This window comes from Neofelis nebulosa, chromosome 16 (assembly GCF_028018385.1).
Source record: "Neofelis nebulosa isolate mNeoNeb1 chromosome 16, mNeoNeb1.pri, whole genome shotgun sequence".
Taxonomy (NCBI): Eukaryota; Metazoa; Chordata; class Mammalia; order Carnivora; family Felidae; genus Neofelis; species Neofelis nebulosa.
Genome location: NC_080797.1, coordinates 20,116,946 through 20,142,134, shown reverse-complemented (window position 1 = coordinate 20,142,134; position 25,189 = coordinate 20,116,946). Strand labels below are relative to the sequence as shown.

Genomic DNA, 25,189 nt, shown 5'->3' with positions numbered 1-25,189 from the left:
TGAATAGCGGGGCTCCGCTAAGCAAGCATGTTTGAAGCAAACGTTAAGCTGCTGGAAGAGGTTTGAGAAAAGTCTGTCGGCGCTCATCAGTGCTCCCAGACTTGAGCGGGATACAGATCTCCTGGGACCATCCCTGGATGCCGTTCTGACTCACTAGGGTGCAGAACGAGGCTTGAGACCCTGCATTTCTAACAAGATTCTGCATTCTAAGAGAGGCCCATGTTGAGCGGGTCAGTGAACTTCACTTTGAGTAGTGAGCCCCTAACATCCAGTCTTCCTTGGCCCCCTTCACCTTGGCCCGGGGCTGCAGGACCCTCCAGTGAGGACAAATGGGCTGGGGGCAGGAAGGGGGCCGCTCCTTTCTACTGTCTCACCTGGGTGGGGGCCTCCCGGATCAGTCACAGGACAGGCGGTGCCCGGCCACACCTTGAGGACTGCAGGGACCCTTCTGCAGGGGTGATGTGTTCAGAGCCACTGGGCCTTCCCAGCTGCCTGCAGGTGGGCTTACCGTCCACGCTGCTGAGGGAGGGAGGCGAGCGGAGAGGCGAGTTCCTGCAACAGCAGTGATGTATTTTTCCCAGGTGGAGGTGAAACCACACCACGCCCTCCACCATCCCCATTCCCAAATGAGCCATTGCCGCTGCCCGCTTCTGGACTGTCCCCACCACGCTGGCCGTTTGTCCCTAGGCTCAGAAGCCTGCAGGTGCAGGCGACGGGCTGAGCGGGTGGAGTCAGGGTCCCCGAGACCTCGCAGGGCCAAGCAGCCAAGCAGAGAAAGACAGGGCGGACCCAGCAGGTGCCTCACTTCTCTGAGCCCCCGCTCCCCTCCCCCCTCGCCCCGCCGAAAATGGCCCCCAGCCTGAGGACAGCAGAGCCCAGCCTCTGTGTTTCAGGGTTGTCTCCTATGGGTACATGGCCCTGCTCAAGTCTGGTCTCCCACCTTAGACCAGGAGGTCCTGGGCTCCCAGCCCAACAGTCCCAGCCCGGACTAGAGGGCAGGGGACTCCAGACCAGGAACCCCCCCACCCCCCGCCCCGGGGGCACGTGGGGAGCAGGGTGAGGCTGTCAGCTCAGGAGCCTGACTTACAGCCAGGTCTGGCCCTGGCTGGCGGCCACCAATCCTGGGGCCATCTGGTGTCCATCTGGCTGAAGCAAGAGACTGGAGGGCAAGGAAGGGAGTGCCTCCGGGCCGCCTGACAGACGGCAGCTCTCTTTGCAGGACCCCGAGGAGCTCGGCTGGCCTGAGACAGGCTTCAGAATCTTGGGCTTTCCTGCTGCCCTTGGCACCTGGCGGACATCTATCCCTTTACGGATTTAGTGAAAGGGACCCCCTGGGTGCATGTTCTGACCTCTCTCCTCCCCCTCCAGCACAGCCCTGGCTTCTGGTTTCTCTGGAGGGACCCCGGCATCTAGAACAAGGCTCAGAGGAAGCAGATGTACCAGGTGTCCCTTCCTGGCCCTGGCCCAGGTTCCGCTTGGCTTCTGAGACATCCTGCCCAAGCCCTGTGTCCTCCAGGAGACCACGGCCCTCGGACCCCCCGGGGGTGTCCCCCTCCTTGTCTGTCCCCCAGCCACGCAGCTCAGCACCCGCAGCCCCCACTGCCAGCTGGCGGTTCCTGCCTTGTCTCTTGGACATCTCAGGGCTGCTCATCAGGCAGGGCTTGGTCCCTATCTCCATGCAGGTGCATAAGCCACCAACCTCAGCCCAGCTCCTTCTCCCTCACATCCGCCCCCGCACCCCCCCGCCCAACCCCGGTGCCAGGCCCCGTGTGGACAGGGCGAGACCCTCAACTGTGGGAGGAGGGAGGAAGGGCAGAGGAGAGGATGGGTGACCAACCACGTGCAGTCACGGCTCCTACACTCACAGCCCGAGTGGGAGCTCAGGGCCCCGGGGCAGGGCGCCTTCCGGACCTGCCCTGGGACCAAGTGCTGACCCCAGGCATCTCCCCTATAGTCACTGATGTTCCTGGGGCTGGTGGCCGCCGTCTGCCTGGGCCTGAACCTCATCTTCCTCGCGGCGTACGTGGTCTGTGCATGCTGCTGCAGGCGGGACGAGGCCATACAGACCAAGCGGCGCAACTCCTGCTGTGTCACCTGGACGGCGGTGGTGGCCGGCCTCGTCTGCTGGTGAGTGTCCCTGTGCACTGGGTGCCGCCTTGCAGACCATGTACCCTCTCCCTCCACCACCAGCCCCTCACCAAACCCCAAGGGGTTCGTCCGCTGTCTGGCCACATCCTCCCGACCGAGTTCCAGGTACCTTGATGGCAGAGCCCTTCACAGGGTGAAGGCGTTTCTTGCGAAGCAGAGGGAATTGGATTCGTGGGGTGGTGATGGGGGTCTCCCTAGTGCGCCTCTGTCCTGGTGCAGTCCTGTGCGGCCTGGCCGGGCACGTGCCTGCCCCCATCGGCAGCTCCTGGAGCAGTTTGCCGGACGGCATTCCCGGACGGAGGGGGTGTCTGCTGTTTGCATCGCAGTACCCTCCCGGCTGGTCTGCGAGCTCAGAGAAAATTTGGCTGCAGTCTCCATCAATTCCATCTTCTCAAGAGATCAATAGCTCTTAGTGCCTTCAGACGGCGCATGAGGGTTTCTAACTCCGTGCCAGAGCCCGCACCCCCCGGGCGGTGTCCACACACATGCTGGGTCTGTTTTCGGGAGTTGCTTGTATGTTTCTTGTTTTCGTATCTACAGAGGTTTTTCCAAAAGCCTCGGATCCACCCTGAGATGCTCCTGGGGGTGGTCACCCTCGAGGCGTAGAGACGCTCATTGCCAAGTGTCCATTGTATCCAAGAACCCACAGTGGGACTTAGCTCTCTGCCTCAGCAGCAGGATGAGAGGCGGGCGGGACGCAGTGATCCTGGGCCGTTAGCCTCACTTCTCTACTGTGGTCTCTTCTCCATTAGAGCATGGTCACGTCCCGTCCCGCCTGCAGCGTAAGGGTCCTCTAAGCCCAGGAAGGAAGGAACTGGAAGCAGGGTAGCAATGATCCCAACATTCTGAGCACGAGGGCTGGTGGGGGGGCGGGGGGGAGAGCAGGGAACGTGCAGCCGGGTCCTAAATCATAAACTGCCTGAGTCAGGAGTTCAAAGACGAGTCTGACACCCAGCAGAGAGGAGCTCCCACAAAGTAACCAGAATAAAGGCCGCCTGCTGGAGGGGGGCAGGGGGCAGGAGACAGTGAAGGAAACTGTAGTGCTTACCACACAGCGAGCCCTCTCTGTGGGAACTCGGAGTAAAAAAAAAACAAAAAAACCTCTACAAATGACAGAAGAATACTTTGGAACAGTGAGAATGACTTTACGAGGGTCAATCCCAATAAGCAATAATTACCAGCTGTTTAAGGAAAACTCAGAACAGAAATGTGACGTGACTCATCCTTCAAAATTCTACATGCTATTTGCACCAGGCAAGAGCGAGCCGGTGGTGAGCACAGGCTCTAATTCTGCCTTCTGTGGCTCCTGGTCCACTGGGAGAGGCAGAGAATTACACACTTGTTTACAATTACAAACTAAATTACAAACTGAGAAGTAAGTTCGGAGGAAAGGAACAAGCGTCAAGTTGGATGGCCGACTCGAGTCGGGCATTACTGGGTGATGGATGCCAAGATCCATAGGGTGACCAGGCAAAAGTGGGGGGCAAGGTAGGAGGAGGTACTTCCAGCCAGAAGGAAGAGGAGTGCATGCAAAGGCCCTGTGGCAAGAGGGAGCACAGGACATTTAAGGAACTGGAAGAAGCCAGTGAGGCTAGAGCAGAGAGAGCAGATGACGGGGCTGGGGTGGGGGTGCTACGGGGATCTTGGGGAACAGCGGTAAGTAGAGTGGCTGACAGTCACCTTCACTGGGGTTGTGCTCAGATTGGAAGGAACGGAGGGGTAGAGTCAGGGGGGGTGGGGAGTAGAAAAAGTGGGAGTAGCGGGGTACAAGGTGAGGTTGGGGGGTTGGGGGGGAGATGTTGTGTTGAGCTCTGACAGTAAGGATCCTGGAGAAGAGAGGAGATTCAATCCATAGAAGAAAGTACCAGCAGCAGGTTCCCAAAACGTCAAAAGGGGTATGAGGAGAGCTCCTTGTGTTTTTCTGTTTGGGAGACAGTAAATTTATAGCTGGGAAAGATAGGCAGGGCCATCACTGCATTTATTCTGTCTCTTTCCTCGAGCAGAATGGTCCACGTGGCCCAGGCAGGACCCATGACACCCGGCGGGAGCTGGGAGGCCCTCATTGAACAGCCAGGGCCATTTCTGGTCTTGAAGACCAGGTGCCCTCCTGGGCCAGCTCCAATAAATCCGGACTAGGAGAAGGCGGAGAAGTAGAATACCTCCAGTCCCCAGAACAGAGCAAGAGATGGAAAGGTGTTGGCTTCAGGCCAAAGCCCCAGAAGACACTAGATCATGATGCAGGTGACTAAAGGAGAAAGTTAGAAACGCAAGGGGCAAACAAAAGGTGTTTTTCCAAGCATAATAAAAATTTAAAAAAAATTTTTTTTAATGTTTTTTTATTTTTTGAGAGATACAGACAGAGCCCAAGGGGAGGGGCAGAGAGAGAGAGAGGGAGACACAGAATCGGAAGCAGGCCCCAGGCTCTGAGCCATCAGCACAGAGCCCGATGCGGGGGCTTGAACTTACAAACCGTAAGATCATGACCTGAGCTGAAGTCGGACGCTGAACCGACTGAGCCCCCCAGGCGCCCCTAAGTGCAGTGAACTGGAATGAAAGCTGGTTGAACATGTGGTTGAATGAACGGAACACACAGCGGGACAGCAAACCATGGCCAGCGTGTGTGTGTGTGTGTGTGTGTGTGTGTGTGAGTGTGTGTGTGTGTGTGTGTGACTCAGAGGAAGCGGTAGGGACTTCGCTGTCAAATAAATGCACGTGCTCAGAGCACACTGACACGGTGGGCGCAGGGTGGGCGCCCCTTACCTGCACTTCTAACAGGCGCTCCAGGTGATTTTGTCCTGTGGTCCACGAGCCACTTTCTGAGAAACACTGAGCTTGTGGCTGAGCCCACCCTGGGAAGAGGTTTCTGTGAAGTCTCCCTAGATCCTTCCTCTTCAAGGAGAAAAGAAAACATGTAAGTGCGTGCCCATGTGCATTCATCTCCCGCCCCCCCAGAGGTAGTGTTTGTTCTGGGTGAGATCTCGGAGGCTGCACAGTGAACCCCCAGTGGCTCAGGTCGGACGAAGTCCGGCACATGATGTAGGCGAGATGTGAGATGATGTGTCCCGGCTGGAATGTTGGATCAAAACCAACTAGATGCGGTTTCACAAGGACAGATTGAAAGTTCTGCTTTTGCTTAAAACAAAACGAAAATCAGAGCAGCACTACAGGCAGGAGGGGAGAGCAGGCTTGATCCGGTGGGGGGGGGTCGTAGGCCGCGGGGTCGGCGGTGGGGAGAGGGGGGCTGCCGGGGCTTAGCCCCCCGGGTGCTCGGAACCGAACGGACACCTGGCCGTGGGTGCCTCACCCACAGGCCGTGGTTAGGAGCACCGGTGACCGGTTGGAGGGGTTGAACCTGGTGAACAGTGATGATGTGGGCCGGGGTCTGGAGGGCACGTGTCTGACCTGGAGAGCAGGAGGGAAGAGGTGACATGACACGGAGCCACATTCTGATGCCCGAGGGGCATCTTGCAGAATTGGAGGCTTTTTCCGGGCTGCCCCCCAGGACAGTTGAGAACCAGCGGGTGCACGGTGTGAGGATGTGGGCCGCAGCTCCATGTCAGAAGGAACTTTCTACCAGCTGGAAGGTTTCAGTATGGCAGGCGGCCCCATGGGTGCTGTGGGGAAGCAGGGGAAAAGGGTAGAGGATGGTGGGAGGGAGGCCCAGCTCCTGGAGGTTTCAGGAGAGACCTCAGGGGTCCCCCGAGCCTCCCTATGACAGTCACCTGGGGAACAGCAGAATCCCTAGGGCCAGGCCAGCAACCTTCCCCGCTTTGGAGCTGCCGGATTGAAGACAGCAGTAGTATTCTCTGCCTAAAGGAAATGTACTGTAGAGCTGGTCAGCCAGGCCAGGGACAAGGTGGCCGTGAACCTTCACCCCCACCTCCCTCACCTGCCAGAACTCCCTCCCCTCCCTCCCTGGGGAGGAAAGAGCTCCTTACTCAAAAAGGAGCGGCTGTTCACAGCAGCTGTGTTTGTAATCGCCAAAACTTGGATGCAGCCAAGGTACCCTTGCGTAGGTGAATGGGTAAATCCAGACACTGGACTGTCACTCAGCACTAAAAAGAAATGAGCTATCAAGCCATGAAAAGACGTGGAGAAACCTTAAATGCATAGCACTGCGTGAAAGGAGCCAGTCTGAAGCGGATGCAGACTGTTTGATTCCAACCATATGACATTCCGGGAAAGGCGAAGCTGTGGAGACAGCGAAAAGATCAGGGTGGCCGGGGAGGGAGGGCGGGATAGGTGGAGCACAGATTTTTAGGGCAGCAAAACCGGTCCGTAGGATACCGTCACGGTGGATACGTGTCATACGTTTGTCCAAACCCACAGAACGTTCCAGACCCAGAGTGGTCCCTAGGGTAAGCCGTGGACGCTGGGTGATAATGACGTGTCCGTGCAGGTGTTCCCGATGGCACGGGGGATGTGGGAAATCTCTGTACCTCTGCTCGACTTTGCTGTGACTCAAAAACCGCTCTTAAAAATACTGTGCTTGAAAAAACAAAACAAAAAACTTTCTCTTCTGGGTGTTACCTCTGACTCTGCTTGGGGTCTCGCCTCTAGTGCCGCGGTGGGCGTTGGTTTCTATGGAAACAGCGAGACCAATGACGGGGTGTACCAGCTGATCTACTCCCTGGACAACGCGAACCACACCTTCTCAGGGATAGATGCACTGGTAAGGCTCACGGGCAGCACTGGCCGGACCGGGCGCAGCCCGTGAGGTCAGCGTGCTCAGAACAAGGGCCCCAGTCACGGCCCGGCCAGCTTGGCTCGGGGGTTGGGGGTGGGGGGGTGGAGCGGACACCCCTTGGGGCTGCATTTGGTTCTGCTGGGAGTAAACAGGCAACTTCTGCTCTTCGGGCAGGGAGGGGTGGTGAGGACAAAAGGAGAAAGGCTGACCGGGTCCTGGGAGGACACGGAGATGGCCGTGGGCTCCAATCCTCTTCACTTCCGGAGGGCTGACCACTTCCCCGTTTGTCCAAGGGGAGCCTGAACGTCGACAATCAGCCCCATGGTGTTTGATGTTCAGTTCAAATGCTCCGTACGGGGCACCGTGAGGTCCAGAAGATGTCAAGGTGTGAAACGCTTCAAAACCAAGTGAAGCACCCCGAGGGGTGGGAAGACGAGGTGTCCTCCGGGCTCTGGCGTCCAGCTGGGGCTCAGGGTGGAGGATGGGGTGGGCTGCCAGAGGAGGGGTTGGAATTTTAGGGCCACAGCCATTCTGCTGGGCCCCTGGCCTGAGTGAGAGGCCGAGCCACAGGATCAGGGTTTTCTCAAACACTGGCCTTGGCCCCCTGGCCTCCAAGTGCTTGTCACCTCTGCTGTAAGCAGCAGGTAGATGTTTGGGCCGGTTTCCAGGGAGCCCCCGTGCCCCTAGGAGCCAGGCTCCGGTAGAAAACCAAAGGACAGTTTTCAGGGAAGCCAGTCCCTGGACATCCCCACTGCTCCCAGTCCCCTCTGGACCATGTCCCCTGCAGAGGGGTGACCTCAGCCAACAGCCAGGTCGTGTCTTTGGGCAGCCTCAGCCACAAAGTCCAGCCCCAGCCAGAGCATTTGGACATTGCCCTGGGACCCAATTCTGGAAGAGGGTTCGACCTCATTGCCCGCTCCTTCTCCCTAAGCTCCTCTAAGACCTTAATCCCTCAGCAGCCCTTGGCAGGGGGTGGGTGGTGTCCTTAAAGAGACAGCACCCAGGAAGGCTGCTGGCGTGGCTCTGGCCTCAGAGAGAGCCCTTCTGGGGAGCTGAGGGTCACACACCAGACCAGGACCCACCTGTCCTGCAGCGCCTGTCCGTCTACCCCTTGCATCCACCAGAACCCATCCCTGGAAGACTGAGTCGTCCAGACATGGGGCAGAGGCAGCTCTGTGGGGCGAGGGTGGGCAGCTGGGATGTGGGGCTGAGGGCAGCCTTGAGGCCGCACACAGCTTGGCCAGCCCAGAGGCATGGGAGGGGTCCTCACTTTCTGGGCCCCCCCACCCCACCTCTACCCTAGCGGGAAAGGGCCTCCGTGGTTACTGCCTCTAGGCTCTGCCTCCCCCTCTCTCTCCACCCACAGCACCAGTTCCCCCTAGAGGAGGAACCCAGCCCCAAAAGGAGAGTCCCTTGCCCGGGGAAGCCCCAGAGAAATGACCTGCACTAGGTGACCAGTGCCCATCATAAGGAATGGCCCCTGTCTCCCCCCGCCGGGGACTGAGATCGAGAATCCCAGGGCCATCCTGATGGGAAAGGTTGAGTTCTTCCTGTCCTGTAAGGTGAGAATATACACACGAAAGGAACTGGGAACAAGCCCCTAGGCTGGCCTATCTGCCCCGAGGGCTGAGTCTCCAGGCCAGATTTGGACATTCCACAGCGAGCCCCACGTCTCCAAACTCCCCCATGTTCCCAAAGGGAAGGGTTCTGTGTGTCTCTGGACGTCAGCCCCTCTTCTATGCACCATGTCTAAAAGTTGAGGTCAGGAGCCCCAGGGTTTTGTGATGGTCCAGCCAGCTGGGAGCTGCCTCTATCCTGCACAGGACCACTGCCTGCCTCCTCTGGGTGAGCCCACGGGGGGCCCTGTGGAAAGGCAGGGCTCTGGGCCCTTGCCAGGGCCTGTGAGGCTGGTTTGGGCCTCAAGGCAGGCACCCCACATACTGGGTCCCAAGGGTTGCAAGGGAAGCAGCAGCTTTTGGAGGGCTCCCCAGATGCAAGGGGTGAAGGCCTACATCAGGGAAATGGTGTTCAATAAGATAATGTTGATGAAAGTGCCCGGTAATCTACAAAGTCCCCCCAGATGGGGTGACTATGATAATGAGTGCCATTATTATAATTACTGTAATTATATATGTTCCTGTAATCACTGTGAAGGAGAGAGGAGGCTTTGGTGAGTGGGAGTAGGGAGGGCAGGACTCCGAGGACAGGTCAGGCAGCCAGAACTGGGCCAGAGCAAGATGAACCCTTCAGGGCTTTCCTGGATCAGAAGTCCCACCCCTGCACCCTTCCACTCTGAGGACCCCAGTGGGTAGGGGCCGCAGCTCAAGGCTCAGGCAGGCCTGGCAGGGTTCTGGGTCAGCCGCACATTTTGATTTGGGGGGTGGTCAGAAAGGGTCATTTGGGAGTGCCGGTCAGGGGTTTCCTCTCTCTCGTCCAGTGCCCCTCATCTACCTTCTCTCCTCCAGTGAAGGGAGCCTGAGCTACAGCGACTCACCCAGGGGACCAGGCACACCTCTGACCCCTCAGAGTCTCAGCTTAAAATAAGGGCCCCATGAGCCTGGCCGATTCAGACTTAAGCCACCCGTTCCAGTGGCCAGTGTGGCCGCTCTGGGCTGTCTCCTTAGAGCCCCAGCAAGCCCATGGCAGCCGCTGGGTGAGGAATCCGGGGCACAGGGTTTGAAGCTAGTGTGTTTGGAACCAGAACCTGCACCCAGGTGTTCTGGTCTTAGCCCTTCCCTTCAGGATCTGAGACGGGGGGGTGGGGGGGTGGGGGGTGGGGGGGGCCTCGTGGCCACCTGCAGAGGCTGTACCCCTCTGCCCCCTGATGCGGCTGCCCTTCTAGAAAACCTCATTAAGCAGAGAAGCTTCCTCCCCTCTGGAGGTTTTCAAACTTGAGTGCCTGATAAACACAGAGTGCTGGGCCCTTCCCCAGAGTTTCTGATTTTGTAGGCCTGGCACAAGGCTGAGAATTTGCATCTGATCACCCAGCCGGTGCTTGGGCCAGGGACGACTGTTCTGTCATCTGGGGGTATACCTTCTTGCTTGCCCCAACCCCAGCCCAGCCCAGGGAGCTGAGCCATCCATCCCCTGTTGTTCACAGAGCTCGTCACCGAGGTGGGGGAGAACTCTGTCCCAACTCTGAGACGTCCCTGGTCCCTGTCCCTTGGGAGCTCTCGTGTCACCCTCTGAGGCCGGGGGATGGAGGAGGAATGGAATGGAGTGGGGAATGGGGAGGGGGCAGGGCTGTAAGCACATCAACGTTGTGGTTTTAATTTTTTTATTGTTGTTATCTTCGGGAGGACATCAGGAGGGAAGCGAGGGGCCTGGCAGATGTTTTCCCGGCTTTTGTCTTTTGCCAAGAAGAGATTTAAGAAATCAAGAAGTTAAAGCTACGGAGCTATGGAAGGAGAAAAAAAATCATCTTACAGAAAAAGTTTACAGATCATTTTTAGCAGCCCTTTGCTCTAAAGCCGGTTTTCTATCATGTAGGAATATAAAACATATCCTAATCTTGGCACTTAGTAATAGTGCCTTTTGGACAAAACACTTACACGCGGATCTTACTGAATTGAAACGGAAAGTTTATTAGGGTGATAGTTAGAGACTCTGCTTGTATGTCTTTTTTTTCTTCCGTGTGAAGCTATAAGCTGCCCAATCTAGACTACCTCTGCTGTCTGGTACCTCTTAGTCCTTACCCAACTTGTAAGAACGGAGAGCAAGCCGGAAAATGGAACAAGCCGCTGACGTTGAAAAACAAAACAAAGGGGAACAAAGAGGGCCATTCTCTTTTCTGGAACCCGGAGCTCATGGAGCAGCGCAGATGCGAAAAGCCACAAAGTTGCCCCACCGCTGGTGGCCAGGAGTGTTACCTAATGGGCCTTCCCTCTGGGAAGCTTCTGCCCCCTCTGCTGGCATTTTATCTTCCTTCCAGACTTGGGGGAGCTGAGGCGGCCCCAGGAGGATTTTAGTACACACTCCGCCCTCCAGCCGGTTCTGCTTGTTGGTTTGGCCAGCCAGTTTCCACAAGAGAGTTTTCCCCCTGACACTGGCACGCGGGCTCAGAGCAGGCTTGCGGGGGCGAGCTCGGGGTCCCCAGGCTGCGTCCCTGGGTCCAGCGGGAACCCTGAGTCTGGGCTGTTTGAGCCAGACCCTATTTGTGCTTCTTGTTTGAAAGCCAAGGACAGTCAGTGCCATCGCCCTTCCCTCTGTGCCTTTGGAAAGAAAGCTGTTCCTGCAGGGTCCATTCAGCTCCCGGCCCTCGCGGCCCAGCTGAGAGAGGGAACCTGTCCATCCACCTGGCTGGACGGCCGCAGCAGGGGTGGGTGTGCGAGCCCTCAGAGCGGGCCCCGATTTCCCCCTGTCACTTGGCCAGGCTCTTCGGAGGCAGGATCGGTCCGTCTGTGTCATTTCAAAGTGCTATTGTTCTGCCTTCATGCGGGCCCGGGACACCCGGGGAGCTGTTGCTGGGTCCCACGACAAAGCCTTCCTCTTGTGAGGCGTTCAGAGATCCAACCGTAGGAACAAGAAGTCAGGTAGCAACAGAGGAATTTTTCAGTGAAATATTCTATTCCTCAGTCTAAAAAAAAAAGAATTGATCCTCCAAGATGTTCAAAGATTTAAGAGAATCTGCAAGGAAGCAAAACAGGTTCTCCTGTTTGTTTCCCCATCTGGGAGCCTGGGGCCTGGTTAAGGCCAGGTTGGACCTCCCCTCCCCCGGCAGATGGAGGGACGTGAGGGCTGGCTGGGGGGGTGGGGGGGATCGGGGCCTCTGCCCTCCTGCTCGTGTCAGGATAGTTGTTACCTCTCCAGCTTCCTCCCACCCGAGGAGGCCAGACTTTAACAACCCCGGCCCCTCCCCAGGTATCCGGAACCACCCAGAAGATGGAGGCAGACCTAGAGCAGCACCTAGCTCGGCTCAGTGAGATCTTGGCTGCCCGGGGTGATTATATCCAGACGCTGAAGTTCATGCAGCAGATGGCGGGCAACATCATTGTCCAGCTGTCGGGGCTGCCGGCGTGGAGGGAGGTCACCGCAGAGCTGACCGAGCTGGCCGACGAGACCGGCTACGTGGAGTACTACAGGTGAGGGGCCAGAGGGGGGGGCAGCGGGGGCCGTGCGTCTTCCTTCAGCCCAGGCTGCATTTGGGAGCCAGGCAGGGACTCCCCACCCGAAGGCCTCAAGAAGCCATGCCTGAAATCGGAGGGGTGTTGGTGCTCAGTGGTGATCATGTAAAGCAGCCTCCTTATGTGGGCAGGTCCAGAGGCCCAGAAAGGGGCAAAGGGGCCGTGAAGTGCCAGGATCCAGCGCTGGAGGCTGGGCCTGGCCTCCAGGGACTCCTCCGGGACCAGCATTCTCCATGGCTGGTGCTGGGTAAGACGTAAGGGCTTTATAGGTTCCTCGCCAGCCAGGGTTTCCGGAGCAGGCTTCCCTACACCTGCAGACTCAGCCACAGGGGTGCAGGGGGTCAGGGAGACGGTGGCCTGTCCGCCTGCATAGAGCTTCCCCTCATGGCAACTTCTCCTTTTTTATTTTTTTCAACGTTTTTTTTTTTATTTTTGGGACAGAGAGAGACAGAGCATGAACGGGGGAGGGGCAGAGAGAGAGGGAGACACAGAATCGGAAACCGGCTCCAGGCTCCGAGCCATCAGCCCAGAGCCCGACGCGGGGCTCGAACTCACAGACCGCGAGATCGTGACCTGGCTGAAGTTGGATGCTTAACCGACTGCGCCACCCAGGCGCCCCTTTTTTTTTTTTTTTCAACTTTTTTTAAATTTTTTTTTATTTTTGGGACAGAGAGAGACAGAGCAGCAACTTCTCTTTTTTAAAAAAAAACTTTTTTAACATTCATTTATTATTGAGAGACAGATACAGAGCGTGAGCAGGGGAGGGGTAGAGAGAGGGGGAGACACAGAATCCGAAGCAGGCTCCAGGCTCTGAGCTGTCAGAGCACAGAGCCTGACGCAGGGCTCGAACTCACGAACTGTGAGATCATTGACTTGAGCCGAAGTCGGCCGCCTAAGCGACTGAGCCACCCAGGCGCCCCCCCTCATGGCAACTTCTTAGCAAAGGCAGAGATGCCCTAGCTTCACTAATGCAGAGCCCGAGGGATGGGGGACTGAGGGGCAGCACCCCACCTTGGCCACACCCAGCTGTACAAATTCATACCTACGTCATCTAACCTTGGGGTGTCCGTCTGTGTCTCCCCTGCCTCCCAGACCCCATCCCGAGTTAAGGCACTGGACACAGGCCAGCTGACCAGGGACCAGCTGTCTCCCTCTACGTGCAGCATCTAGTGAAGGTCACTCTGGGGAGAGCCAAGGAAGGAGGCGGCAGTCTTGGCGTTGGGTAGCTCCCCGCCCAAGTCTTCCACTCACAAAGTGCGCCTCGCCGTACCGCCAGGGCCCAGCACCTTGCACGGAGGGAGCCCCTGGGTCGAAATGAATAAATGAGTCCTGAAGAGCAAACAGCAGCTCTTGGGATCCACCCCCGTCCCCAAATGTGTCGGTTCCCCCTCAAGGCATTAGGTCAGAGCCTTTACCCGCCGCCCCGTTGCACAATTTACACTGGTTTTCTGGATTCATTTCTCCTTTATGAGAAAGTCCCACCCCGGACTGACTAACAAGAACACAGAGGATATGCTTCTGGCGGGACCTCCAGTCCAGGGCTCTCCCTTCCCCTGGGGTAGGATAAAGCCAGACCTTGTCAACAGAAACGCATGAAGTCCCCAGCCCCCACTGGCGCTCCCCACTCATCCCTGCAGCCCATCCAGCCCCTGCATCCCCAGGATATCACGGATCCAGCTTCCCACCAATTTTTTTTTTCCTCACATCCCAAACTGCCATTCTCCCAAGCCACAGAAACTTCCCGACTCTTAAGGACTTGGCTGTGACCCGTGACCTAAAACAGCGGCATCCGATTAGTCCCGTGACCTGAGGGCCATTCATTGTCCGAACGTTTGGAACCTTGGTCAGGGGGGCTCGGGGGCAGGTGGAAAGCCAGAGTCCACTTTGACCCTGCCGTTCTCTGTGAGTGGATACGGAACAGGACCTTGTACACCCAAGGGCCTCGTGTGGGCATCCGGTAACGACAAAGATGAAATAAGTCAGAGTTTACGTATCGAAAGGGGCTTCTTTTTAAGACGATTTCATTAAAAAGGGAGGAAAGATCATGATGAAGCTTATCACCTGTTTCAGTGTGGGTGACCGAAGGGTCCCCTCTGACCCCCGATCCCCAGCCCCCTTGCTCAGGCTGAGGTGGAAACGGCCTAGTCCAAGGTTAGCACCCATGCATGGCCCCTGGAAACCATCGTGTTCTGTCCCTTCCTTCACCTGCTCTTTGCCCATTTCTTCCCTTGCCTCAACTTCCCTGGAACAGAGGACGTATTCCTCGACCTAACCAGCTTTCTCCTCTGAACAGACTCCCCATCTTCTCTTTCCAGATGGTTCTAAAGCACAGCCATCCAGCTAAGCAAATATTTTTTAGCACTTGTAGCCACGGCCTGGCCAAGTATTGGAGACCATAAAAAGCCAAGCCTCTTCGAGAGGCTTATAAGGGGTGTGACCAAGGCATCGGCGGAGGCCGGGTCCGGGAGAGCTCTGGGAGTAAAGGCCTGGGTAGCTCCTTCCAGAGCCAAGTTCTTGGTTAGAAACACATCCCGGATCACCGCTGGGCCCCTCTGGGAAAACACATCCGCCCCACAGAGCTATTTCCAGGAATTCCTTACTACACGAGGTGCAGATACAGAGAAAACACATTGAAACACGATCATGGAGGGTGACAGAAGCAATCCTAACCTGATTTCCGCTGATGTGCAGAGCAGGGAGAGAGGTAATAAGAAACCTTTAGGACTGAAACATGAAACCAGGATGTTGAGAGGTGCCTGGCCATGTCTCTTGCGGGGAGACTCACAGATGTGGAGAGTCCAGAATTTCTGGGCCAGGCTCTCCTCCCGCGGGCCTCTGTCTGCTTTCCAATCTGCAGAATGGGGTCCTCACATGTGACGTTCCTGAGATTCCTTCCTGTCCTGACTCTCAGGAAACTGGCTCGTTGGTGGAGGGAGGGCCCTGCACTTGCTCCAAAACCCCAGCTCCAGTCCTGGGAGACCCGAGGCTGCTGTACGTCTCTGTGCAGAGAGTCAGGGGTCTTGATTAGCCCCCTTTCTCGGCACTCAGCCTCCACTCCCAGAGGCAGGAAGAAGCGCTCTTGGCTGCCTGGTGGCCTCAACATGCTCTCTCCTCCCTCTGGAAGCCACTGTCGCTTTCTTCCAGCTCCGTCCGCTCCCACCTACGCTTCACACGGGTTCTCAGCCTCCTGATGGTGCTGGTGAAGCAGCAAATCATTGCTGGAGAGGAGGGGGTCCATGAGTTTATCTGCCTGTTGCATCAAGAGAAATAATCATGATCAAAAGTGTTCCCGCTGCGGGGGCTTGGAGAAGCCCCTTCTGTCTGTCCCTCAGCTGCTAGGTGAGGCTGGAGCTCGGTTGTAAGGACCCCCTTGGGATCCTGTTTGGAAGCGAAAGGAACTAGGGGGCTCTGCTTAGGATTGGATCAGTGCCTTTGGACTTTAGACGCTCTGGATTCCTCAGCCCATGCTTTGGAGAAGCAGGAAAGCGGGGACTTTGAAATCCCTCAATGAATGCCTTATTAACCTTTGCATTTAGTGAGCATTTAAATTTTTTTAAATGTTTTATTTATTTTTGAGAGAGAGAGAGAGAGACAGTGTGAGCAGGGGAGGGGCAGAGAGAGAGGGAGACACAGAATCTGAAACAGGCTCCAGGCTCTGAGCCATCAGCACAGAGCCCGAGGCGGGGCTTGAACCCACGAACCGTGAGATCATGACCTGAGCCGAAGTTGGACGCTCAACCGACTGAGCCCCCTAGGCGCCCCTAGTGAGCATTTAATTTTTCATCCAGCCCTGAGAGACAAAGGTTCCAGCAGTAAAGGTTTGGAAACTGAGTCTTAAAGGAGGGAGGCAGCTTGTCAGGGTCTCCCAAATGGTGTGTGACTGCCTGTCCCCATCAGTGCAGCCTGGGTGGGAGCAAAAGGCCTGAGGAGTGAGGGGTGCCCTGGGATGACCCGGTCTGGGGCTCCCTTGCCCCCTGCTAAGCTCCCTGGTGGTCTAGAAACGAGCCCCCCGCCTCAGGCACCCCTGGCAGTAAACCCAGGGTATGGCACAAATATTGCTTACATGAACCTAACTGTGCTAAGTGGTGCATCCCAGGCCGCCAGGACAATGGGAAGCCAGGCTGAGCCCTCATCACAGAAGCGGCATCTTAGCGGCTTTCTTAGATCTGTGGACATAAATGTTAGCTGTGATCTGACACTGGTGAGAGTTCTCGAAGCAGCAGGAACCGGGGTCCAAAGACGCGCCTGCTGGGGGGCTGCAGGGAGACCATGGCGACCTGCCTTGTCCAGCGAGGTGTCTCTCGCTGGGATATAATTTAATCAAAAGCAGCTAAGGTTAGAAATGAGTCTCCTCTGCTGCCCAAACCATATCTCGAGTTCCCCGGAGGCACGCGTGGGCAGGGGCAGATACAGTGGGCAGTGCAGAGATTGAACGTGTCCATCACTGCAGAAAGTTCTAGCAGTCAGTGCTGGTTTAGACCCTCGGCCTGGGCGGGGGAGGGTGGCCCTTTTGTCCAGGAAGAATTGGGGGGTGCAGCCCCGGGAGCCCCTGAAGAGCCCATCTGCTGCACACACTGGTGCTTCCTATCCAGGGTAGGGGGCACAGCCTCGTGCTCTGCTGCTGGCCCGAGGCAATTTGTCAGGGGGGGCCTCGGGGTTGCCGTGCAGGCTTCTCCATTAGGCACCAGGTGGGGTGACCCTGGTGGGGTGGTACCTCCCCCTGACCGTCCCAACCTGTCCACTCAGATGGCTTTCCTACCTCCTCCTCTTCATCCTGGACCTGCTCATCTGCCTCGTCGCCTGCCTGGGACTGGCCAGGCGCTCCAGGGGTCTCTTGGCCTCGTGAGTATCCCCGTCTGTGGGCCAGAGAGCCGGGCAAGCATCGGGGGTGACGGTGCCACCGTCTGAGAGAGATGGGGGCCTGGCCGGCCTCGGAAGGTGTGGTGGGGGGCAAGAACCTGAAGCCACCTTCCGACCCCTCCTCAGCCCCCAGTCGAGGGAGACAGCAGCCACTGACTTACCATCTGGACATGGAGTGAGGACTGGGCTTTCCTCCCTGGGCCCCCTCCATCCCTGGGTCTGTCTGCTGAACAGCTGAAGGAATGTGGCCCAAGCCTTAGAGCCTCTGCCGTCTCTAACCAACACCTCCTCGTAGCTTGTGTCCTCATGGCTCGTACTCTGCTGCTGGCCAGGGGCAATTTGTCGGGGGCGGGGGGGCTTAGGGGTCCCCTGTTCGGCCCAGGGGTCCGGCCTCCATGCCTCTCTTCCAACAGTCAGCAGGCTGGTATTAGAGGCCACTGCAAGAGTTTCAGGGCCGACAGGATGGTGGTGAGGAGGAAGGGCACTGGAGGTTGGTGGGGTGACAGCCCTCAGTGTTCCCGCCTGCCAGCCTGTGCCTGTGCCTCTCCCAGGATGCTGTGCTGCGGGGTGCTGGCTCTGCTCCTCAGCTGGACGTCCTTGGCAGCCGACACAGCTGCAGCAGTGGTGAGTTCGGGGTTGGGGGGAGGTGGGTGGTCCGACCAGGACTGTCTGTCTGGTGGCATGTCGATGTGTCGTGCCCAGAGCCCCCAGGGCAGGGCCAGCTTCTGGTCTCTGTCCCTGACCTAGAATCCCTGAACTGAGTGAGCTTGGATCGTCCTCACCGGCCCCCTTGCCCTTCCCGGGGGGACGGAGGCCCAGAGAAAGGAAGAGGCTCACCCAAGGTCATGAGGTATTTAGGGGCAGAACCAAGATAAGATGCCTGATCCCTTTCCCGCCCCACTGGCCCATTCCAGCATCCCAGCCACTGCTAGTAAGGCCAAGCTGGGATGGCCAGGCGACCTCTCTGGGTGTGAAGAACTAACCGGGTCTGGTGGGGATGGGTGGGATCTCAACCTCAGGCTGGAGAAGCCTCCGGCCTCAGAAGCACACTGCTTGGCCAGCTTCCCTGGGCATCGGGAATGTGGAATGTGGCATTTAGCTTGCCTTCCGGCCCGTTGCCTTGAACTCGCACACACAGCCTAAAACACAATGGTGTATGTTTCTGGATGTGGTGCCTGAAAATGTCTAAAAAGAAACACACAAGGTAGGGGAAGCTTCCTATGTAGGTATGTTTGGTCTTTAAACACCTAACGCTCAATTTAAGCTGTGCGCATGAATCATTCATTCACCGACCTTCTGGCTCTGTGGCATCTCGTGCCAGGTGCCCAGGGATGCAGAGACCAGGAGGACATGATGTTTGCTCTTGACATGGTCTCAGCCTGCAGAAGAAAGACTTGTAGGCAGATCACTGTGACCTCGTGTGAACGGATGCCATGGAGGTGCATTGCTGTGTGTGTGTGTGTGTGTGTGTGTGTGTAAGCATGAGAGTTGGGGGGGGCAGGCAGGATTGACGGGGGGATTTCAGGGAGTCCCTGCCTGATTCAGGGGCCACAAACTAAGACCCTGACATGCGTCTGTACTGCCCTAGCTACCTGGGGATAAAAGAATGGTCAAGGGCACCTTCTGGAAGCCCTCTCCCCAAACTCATGCCTTGCCCAGGGACTTGGGAGCCAGCTAGTCGTTCTGGCTTTGGGCATTTCGCCGCCGTGATGCCCACAGTATGAATGGCCCCTGGTGCTGCTTAGCTCATAGCAACTTCTGGCAGAGCTTGTCCAGAAGGGAGAGGAGGTGCGTGTCTCCTGTTTTGTTCCCTGCCCCCACCATGCAGTGTCCACTTTGGGCATGAGAGAGAAAAAGCAGATGGGAGCCTATGTCCCGAGGGCCGGGTCCCCTCCAGATGCAGGCAAGGGCAGGATAGGAGGGCCCAGGTCCTGCTCCAGAGCATTCTGATGTCCTCAGGAGCTGAGCGGGTACATAGTCCAGAGGAGTGGCTGTTGGCCCGAGCCACATGCACAGCTGCCTGGCCGACAGCCTCTCCTCCAGGGACAACTGTAAGCACAGGGAGACTGCAGAAGGCAGGCTTTCCGGGGGCCCATCCTGCCCCTTGGGCAGCCTCTGCCTTCTGGAAGCAGCGGAAGCTTCCATCTTGCCGCCATGAGCTGCCCTTTGGGGGACAGCTCCCTCCCAGCGGGGGCTTCTCCCTGGCACTGGGCTTCAGTGTTCGGGGAGACCAGAAGCGGTTTAATCCCCCAGCTGGGCGCCCTGGGCTGCCAGTTCTGGCGAGAAAGGCCATTTCCCCAATTGTTGAGTCAGGCCTGTGTGAGGGAGTGCTGTGAGGGAGCTGAATGCGCCTTTGAGCGGGCTGTGGGCCCTGCTGCATGGTAATGGGAAGCAGGGTGATGCGCGGGAGGCAGGCTGTTGTGGGAGCCTTTGTGTGGTCCTGCTGCCCTGCCCCGGGAGGCCGCCTTTCTCTGAGCCAGTGGGGCTGAAGACAGACCCCGCCGAGCTCCTCCCTCCCCATCCCTTCCCTGTCCCCGAGAGAGGACCTCCCTCAGGAAGGAGCTCTGCCCACCCCCACCCCCCAAGAACCTGCTCAGAGTAGAATTTGGGGGAACTGAGCTCTGGGCTTTGGGTGACGCCAGCGGGCAGCTGAGCAGAACACTCCCTGCAAATCCCACCACCCCAGGGGAGGCCGGCCCCCCCCTCACCCCTTCCCAACAGGACCCCTGGGAAAGTTACTGAAGCTCCCCAGACCTCAGCTTCCTCGAGTGTGGAATGGGGAGAAGGGATAGCACTTGCTCCAGAGGAGGAGAAGGGCTCGTTAACCCCCGGGGCGGGGGGGGGGGGGGGGGGCGTACAGGAAATGTTCAGTAAGCAGTAGCCACCGTTGCTTTGCTGTGCATTTGTGTCATCAGGCGAGGGGCACCGGGGGACTCCTTCAGACCGTCACCTGTGCTCTCCAGAGCTGCCTCAATGGGGCTGGATACTGGGCTTCTCCGGTGCTCAGTCCCCACCCGTGCCCAGTGCCCCCTGCCTCCCCCCACCCCATCCCCACTGTGTGAATAACGCACGTGTGGGCCTTTGTCTCCTTGGACAGGAAAGTTGAATCCTCACTCGGGTCTGAAGAGCAGGCAGGCCTGAGTGGGCTGGGAGGGGGCCTCCTGTCCCCCTTTGGATCCCATATTTTTGCACGGGGCAGAGGTGACCCAGGCCAAGATGGCAACCTCACTCTATCTTTCCCAAGGCCTCCCATCCCCCACTCAGGTCTGGCTCCTCCCTCTTTGCCACTCCAGTGACCGGGTAGGGGTGCCCCCTGGTCTGCTGGTGCTGTGGCTCTGATGGGTAGTAACAAATCAGTCTGATTGATACGTATTAGTGATCTGCATATAGAGTAATTCTCCCAGGGTCCTGAGCACGTGGCTGTGTGTGGGCACATGAGCACGTGGGCATGTACAGATGTGTCCCTGTGGAAGCTCCGTATCTAAAGGGGCATCTAGGGGCGCCTGGGGGGCTTAGTCAGTTGAACGTCTGACTTTGGCTCACGTCATGATCTTACGGTTCGTGGGTTCGAGCCCGGCATCGGGCTCTCTGCTGACAGCTCAGAGTCTGGAGCCTGCTTCCGATCCTGTGTCTCCGTCTCTCTCTCTTTCCCCTGCTTGCACTCTGTCTCTCTCAAAAATGAATAAACATTAAGAAAAAAAAATGTAAAGGGGCATCTTATTCCCCAACCCTACCCAAAGCCTGTAAATACCACGATGCAGTTGGCCACTATACTCATGCCTAGTGTTAACAGCACAGGGCATCTGATAGGTGCTTTATAAGTAGTTATCGACTCTGTGAATGAATGAACGAAGCCCCAGCTTGGAGCTGCTCCTGAAGGAGGGCAGGGCACCAGCAGTGCGGGGGCTGTGGGGATGGGTCCCTGCTCGGGGTGCACTCCCTGGAGCAGGGGAGCCCCTAGGAACAGGTTGGAGGACCAGAGCTTACTCTGAGGCCTCCTTTACCCAATGCTCCACCGTACCCCCAGGCTGGACCTGGGAAAGGCCTGGCTCAGAGGATGCCATCCTGGCTGCTCCCTCTCCCAGGGCCCCCGGCCTGCCCCAAACAGTCCGTGGGCCCTTAGCGGTCACCTCTCCGGGCCATGCTGGGGGGCCCAGGCCCTCAGGTTCGTCAGTGGCAGAGCCTGGAGCCCCGTAGTCTAACTCTCCGTCCCCCCCCTTCACATCTTATCCTGAGCAGAACCCGCACCCAAAGGCTCAGAGATGGATCCGATGCCAACAGAATCCTTTAGGAAGAGAGTCCGGGGGACGCTTCATAGATTGACACCCCAAAAGCATGTGGGGCTTAGTAACAGCAAGACAAAACTACAACAGAGGTCAGCAATGGCCGTGGTGCAGGAAGTCCCCATCACACGTCTTGCAGGTTCACGGACCCCTCAGGTCCATCCCAGGCACTGAGAAATAAAGAACAGTAACAATGGCAAGTGCTGGCTGTCTGCCAGTCACTTTTCTGGGTGTTGGATTGATTGATCGATTTTAATTTTTTGAGAGAGAGGGTGCAAGTGGATGAGGGGCAGAGAGAGCAAGAGGGAGGGAGAGAGAAGTGGGGCTCACCCGAAGTGGGGCTCGAACTCACGAACTGTGACGTCGTGACCCGGGCCAAAGTCAGACGCTTAATGACCAAGCCAGGGTCATTAAACACCCGGGGTGTTTTACATAGATTAATTCTTAAGGTGGATAGCGTTTTTCTCTCCGAGTTATTGACGAGGCAGCTGAGACACAGAAAGAGTAAGTCACTTGTCCAGACTTACCGAGCTAGGAAGGGGCAGAGCCAGGATTCAGGCCCAGGGAAGTTGGCTCCTGCCTGTTGCTTTCCACCCAGGACTGAATGGAGGGGTCCGAGCGGCTGGGGCCGAGGGTGCCTGACTCCAGCCGGGACCCCGGTGTCGTGACTTTCCTCCATCCTCCCGTCTCTCTCTGGCTCAGGGCACCAGTGACTTCTGTTCAGCTCCCGACACCTTCATCCTGAACATCACAGAGGACCACATCCGCACAGGTAACCCCCCCCTCGGGCCCTGTGTTGTCAAGAGCGGCTCTAAATACTCAGACCAGGCCTACGGCGAACCGTACCTTTCGGCCCTGTAGTCCCCTACCCTTCCCCACCCCCCAACCTCAGGTCCAGCTGGACCTCTGGGCCATTTCATAGAAGCGCCCTCCTTTGGGAGTTTGGGGGTTGGCTTGGCCACTGAGGATGGATGACGGTCCGGTCACCTGTGAGCTCCTGCCTGATGCCGACGCCTTTGCCTTGCAGAGGTGACCCATTACTACCTATATTGCAGTCAGAGCGTAAGCAGCCCCTTCCAGCAGGTATGCCCACCCTGCCCCGTCCTCGCCCTGCCTACCGCCCCCCCTTGACCCCAAGCCCCAACACCGACCAGTAAGGTGTAGGTGGCTGTGTGCTTTTGGCTTCATTGCGAGGCCGATGCCGCTTATCCGAGGACCACACCTTGAGTAGCGGGAAGCCAAGGGACCGTGCTGCTCCCACGAAACCTGAGGGATGAGGGGAAGGGCCGGAATCAGGGACGCCAGGGGGCAGGACTGCCGGGGAACAGCGCCTGGGAAGGGGAGTCTCACGGCAGGGCTGCGGTCTCTCCTGGCCAGGCACTGACCATCTTCCAGCGCTCGCTCACCACCATGCAGATCCAGGTGGCCGGTCTGCTACAGTTTGCCGTGCCCCTCTTCCCCACTGCGGAGGTAAGGCGGCTGCCTCCCCTGGGATCCGTGCCAGAACAGGGGGAGCCCCAGCTGGACCCCAACAACCCTTCTCCCCTCCTCCCCACTCTACCTCACCCCTCCTGGACCCCATGGCTTGCAGATCCAGGCTGTGAAGAGCACTCCCTTCCCCAGGGGTCTAGTCCCCCTCCTCCCTCTGGCTTTAAAGGCCTCTTTGCACACGCTGCTCTCTGAGGTTTTATCCACAAGCCCTCCCCCACCGCTCATTCTCTGTGTCTCTGCCTGTCCGTGTGTTTGCCTCTTCCTGCTTCAGAAAGACCTGCTCGGAATCCAGCTCCTATTGAACTCGTCGGAGTCCGGCCTTCACCAGCTGACAGCCATGCTGGATTGCCGAGGGCTGCACAAGGTGCTGGGGGGGCGGGGGGGGGCCCTGGGTGGCAAGCAGGACGGGGGCACCCCCGCCAGCCATGTTCTCCCAGAGAGCAGCCTCTCTCCATCGGCCAGACTCCCTGGCCATCTGGTCAACTGTCCATCTCCCCGGCTGCAAGTGAACATTCCTTGCTCATTTCCAGGGTTGCTTCTCCAAGAACTTGGCATATCACACAGCCCCGAATGCAGGGAACACTCTGGGGCGGGGGGGGGGGGTGGGGGGTGTGAGCTCCCCTCCCCCCAAGCACTAAGCCAGGGTGTGTGGACACTTCTCACATTCCATATGGTTTTAGCACGGAGAGTCCTATAACGATCACAGCTCCATGTAGTGAGCCCTTGATTCTGCGCACCCTTGTTCCGTACAGTCTGTACCCATAAGCCATTCAGTTGTCACAGTTAATATTGTCAAATACGGGGGCGCCTGGGTGGCTCAGTCAGTTAAGCGGCCGACTTCGGCTCAGGTCATGATCTCGCGGTCCGTGAGTTCGAGCCCCGCGTCGGGCTCTGTGCTGACAGCTCAGAGCCTGGAGCCTGTTTCAGATTCTGTGTCTCCCTCTCTCTGACCCTCCCCCGTTCATGCTCTGTCTCTCTCTGTCTCAAAAAAAAAAAAAAAAAAAAATTGTCAAATACATGTTATTTCGTGGGCAGTTTTATAGAAAAGGAAACTGCATGTGAGGACAGATAGATATTTATATATGGATATCTTTTTTAAAATTGTTTATGTACTTTTGAGAGAGCCAGGGGGACAGAGTGCGAGCAGGGAGGGGCAGAGAGAGAGGGAGACACAGAATCCGAAGCGGGCTCCAGGCTCCAAGCCGTCAGCACAGAGCGCGACATGGGACCAGAACCCACGAACTGTGAGATCATGACCTGAGCCGAAGTCGGACGCTTAACTGACTGAGCCCCCCAGGTGCCCCTATATGCGTGTGTATTTGTAAAGTGGCTCACTGAAGGTTCCAGGCTGTTAGGTCAAGGGCTTGGGTTTGGACGTTGGCACGTACCCTCTCTCCCTCTGCACCACCCACATCCAATCCCTCAGCAAATCCTGGCATCTAGACTCTCAAGTATGCATTTGCACCCGTCCACTTCTCTCTCCCTCCCCGCTTCTGCCACGACCCAAGCACCGCCCTGCTCCCCTGGGTGATGGCCGTGGCCTCCTAACTGGTCTCCAGCCTTTTCTCGCCCCCTGACCTTCCATGACCTTTCACACACAGCAACCACAGTGGTCTTTGTAAAAGCCAGTTGGGTCGCATCCCTTCTCTCGCATCTCGTCACCTACTGATAAAAAGCAAACTCCTCACTTGCCTGCAAGGCCTAGCGGGAACTGGCGCCCCCCCCCCATCCCGTCTCCTTCTGGCCCTTTTTCCTCTTTCCCGAACATGTCACCCGTGCCCCCTTCCCCCATCTGCTCAAGGCACAATCCACTCCTTCTGGCCATGCTGGTCTTAGCGTAAATGTCTCCTGTCTTCTGGCTCTCCCGCCCTGCAGCCGTGTCTGTCTTGCTCGGAGCCGACCCCGACCCTCGCGTGCCTAGCACACAGTAGGCGGTCAGCAGACGCTTATGGAGTGAACCCCAAAAGCCCTTCTGTCGGGCTCCAGAGTGTGGACCCTTAATGGCTGTACAAAAAGCGCTCGGGATAGAGACGATCCCCGGCTGAGGCTTGGGGAGAGGGGCCACCAGAAGTGAGCTCAGACCCCAGGCGTGCCCTGACCCGCCTTCCAGCAACGTGTCCCTCCTCCTCCTCCAGGACTACCTGGACGCCCTTGCTGGCATCTGCTACGACGGCATCGAGGGCTTGCTCTACCTTGGCCTCTTCTCCTTCCTGGCCGCCCTGGCCTTTTCCACCATGATCTGCGCGGGGCCGCGGGCCTGGAAGCACTTTACCACCAGGTGGGCTGCCAGGGGACTTCCTGGGGAGCACGCAGGAGGCTCTGCTCTGTGACTGCGCCCAGAGCCGATAACCTGGGCCGAACGATGGCCGCAGGGGCTCCAGGCAATCAGCCCCAACAGGCTGGCTGGATTTCTGCAGAAGCTTCCCTGAGAGTCCAGACAGACCCCCAAAAGGAGGTTCCAAGGGCCCGGGGCAGGAGCGGAGCTGAGAGCATGGTGACAGTGTCATACCCCGACCTGGCGCCCCTTCCTCATCCTCTCTTCCTCTGAAGGGCTTTGTGACGCGAGATCATGAGGGCTCTGGATGCTGGAGGGGCGC

The 25,189-nt window shown here is 57.7% G+C and overlaps 1 protein-coding gene across 2 annotated transcripts in view; it reads left to right on the top strand.

The window, feature by feature from the left end:
* The window catches only part of TTYH2 (tweety family member 2), a 38,230-nt gene that overhangs the window by 5,082 nt on the left and 7,959 nt on the right, over positions 1-25,189 (top strand). Inside the window, exons 2-12 of one of the 2 annotated variants that reach the window (XM_058702602.1) lie at positions 1,369-1,682; positions 1,955-2,127; positions 6,709-6,820; positions 11,696-11,916; positions 16,705-16,800; positions 17,370-17,442; positions 21,804-21,873; positions 22,129-22,184; positions 22,479-22,571; positions 22,864-22,956; positions 24,728-24,870. In XM_058702602.1, the coding sequence (XP_058558585.1) occupies positions 1,677-1,682; positions 1,955-2,127; positions 6,709-6,820; positions 11,696-11,916; positions 16,705-16,800; positions 17,370-17,442; positions 21,804-21,873; positions 22,129-22,184; positions 22,479-22,571; positions 22,864-22,956; positions 24,728-24,870 (1,136 nt within the window). In that variant the 5' untranslated portion in view covers positions 1,369-1,676. The remainder of the gene's footprint in view (positions 1-1,368; positions 1,683-1,954; positions 2,128-6,708; positions 6,821-11,695; positions 11,917-16,704; positions 16,801-17,369; positions 17,443-21,803; positions 21,874-22,128; positions 22,185-22,478; positions 22,572-22,863; positions 22,957-24,727; positions 24,871-25,189) is intronic. The other variant, XM_058702601.1, reaches the window with a different exon arrangement.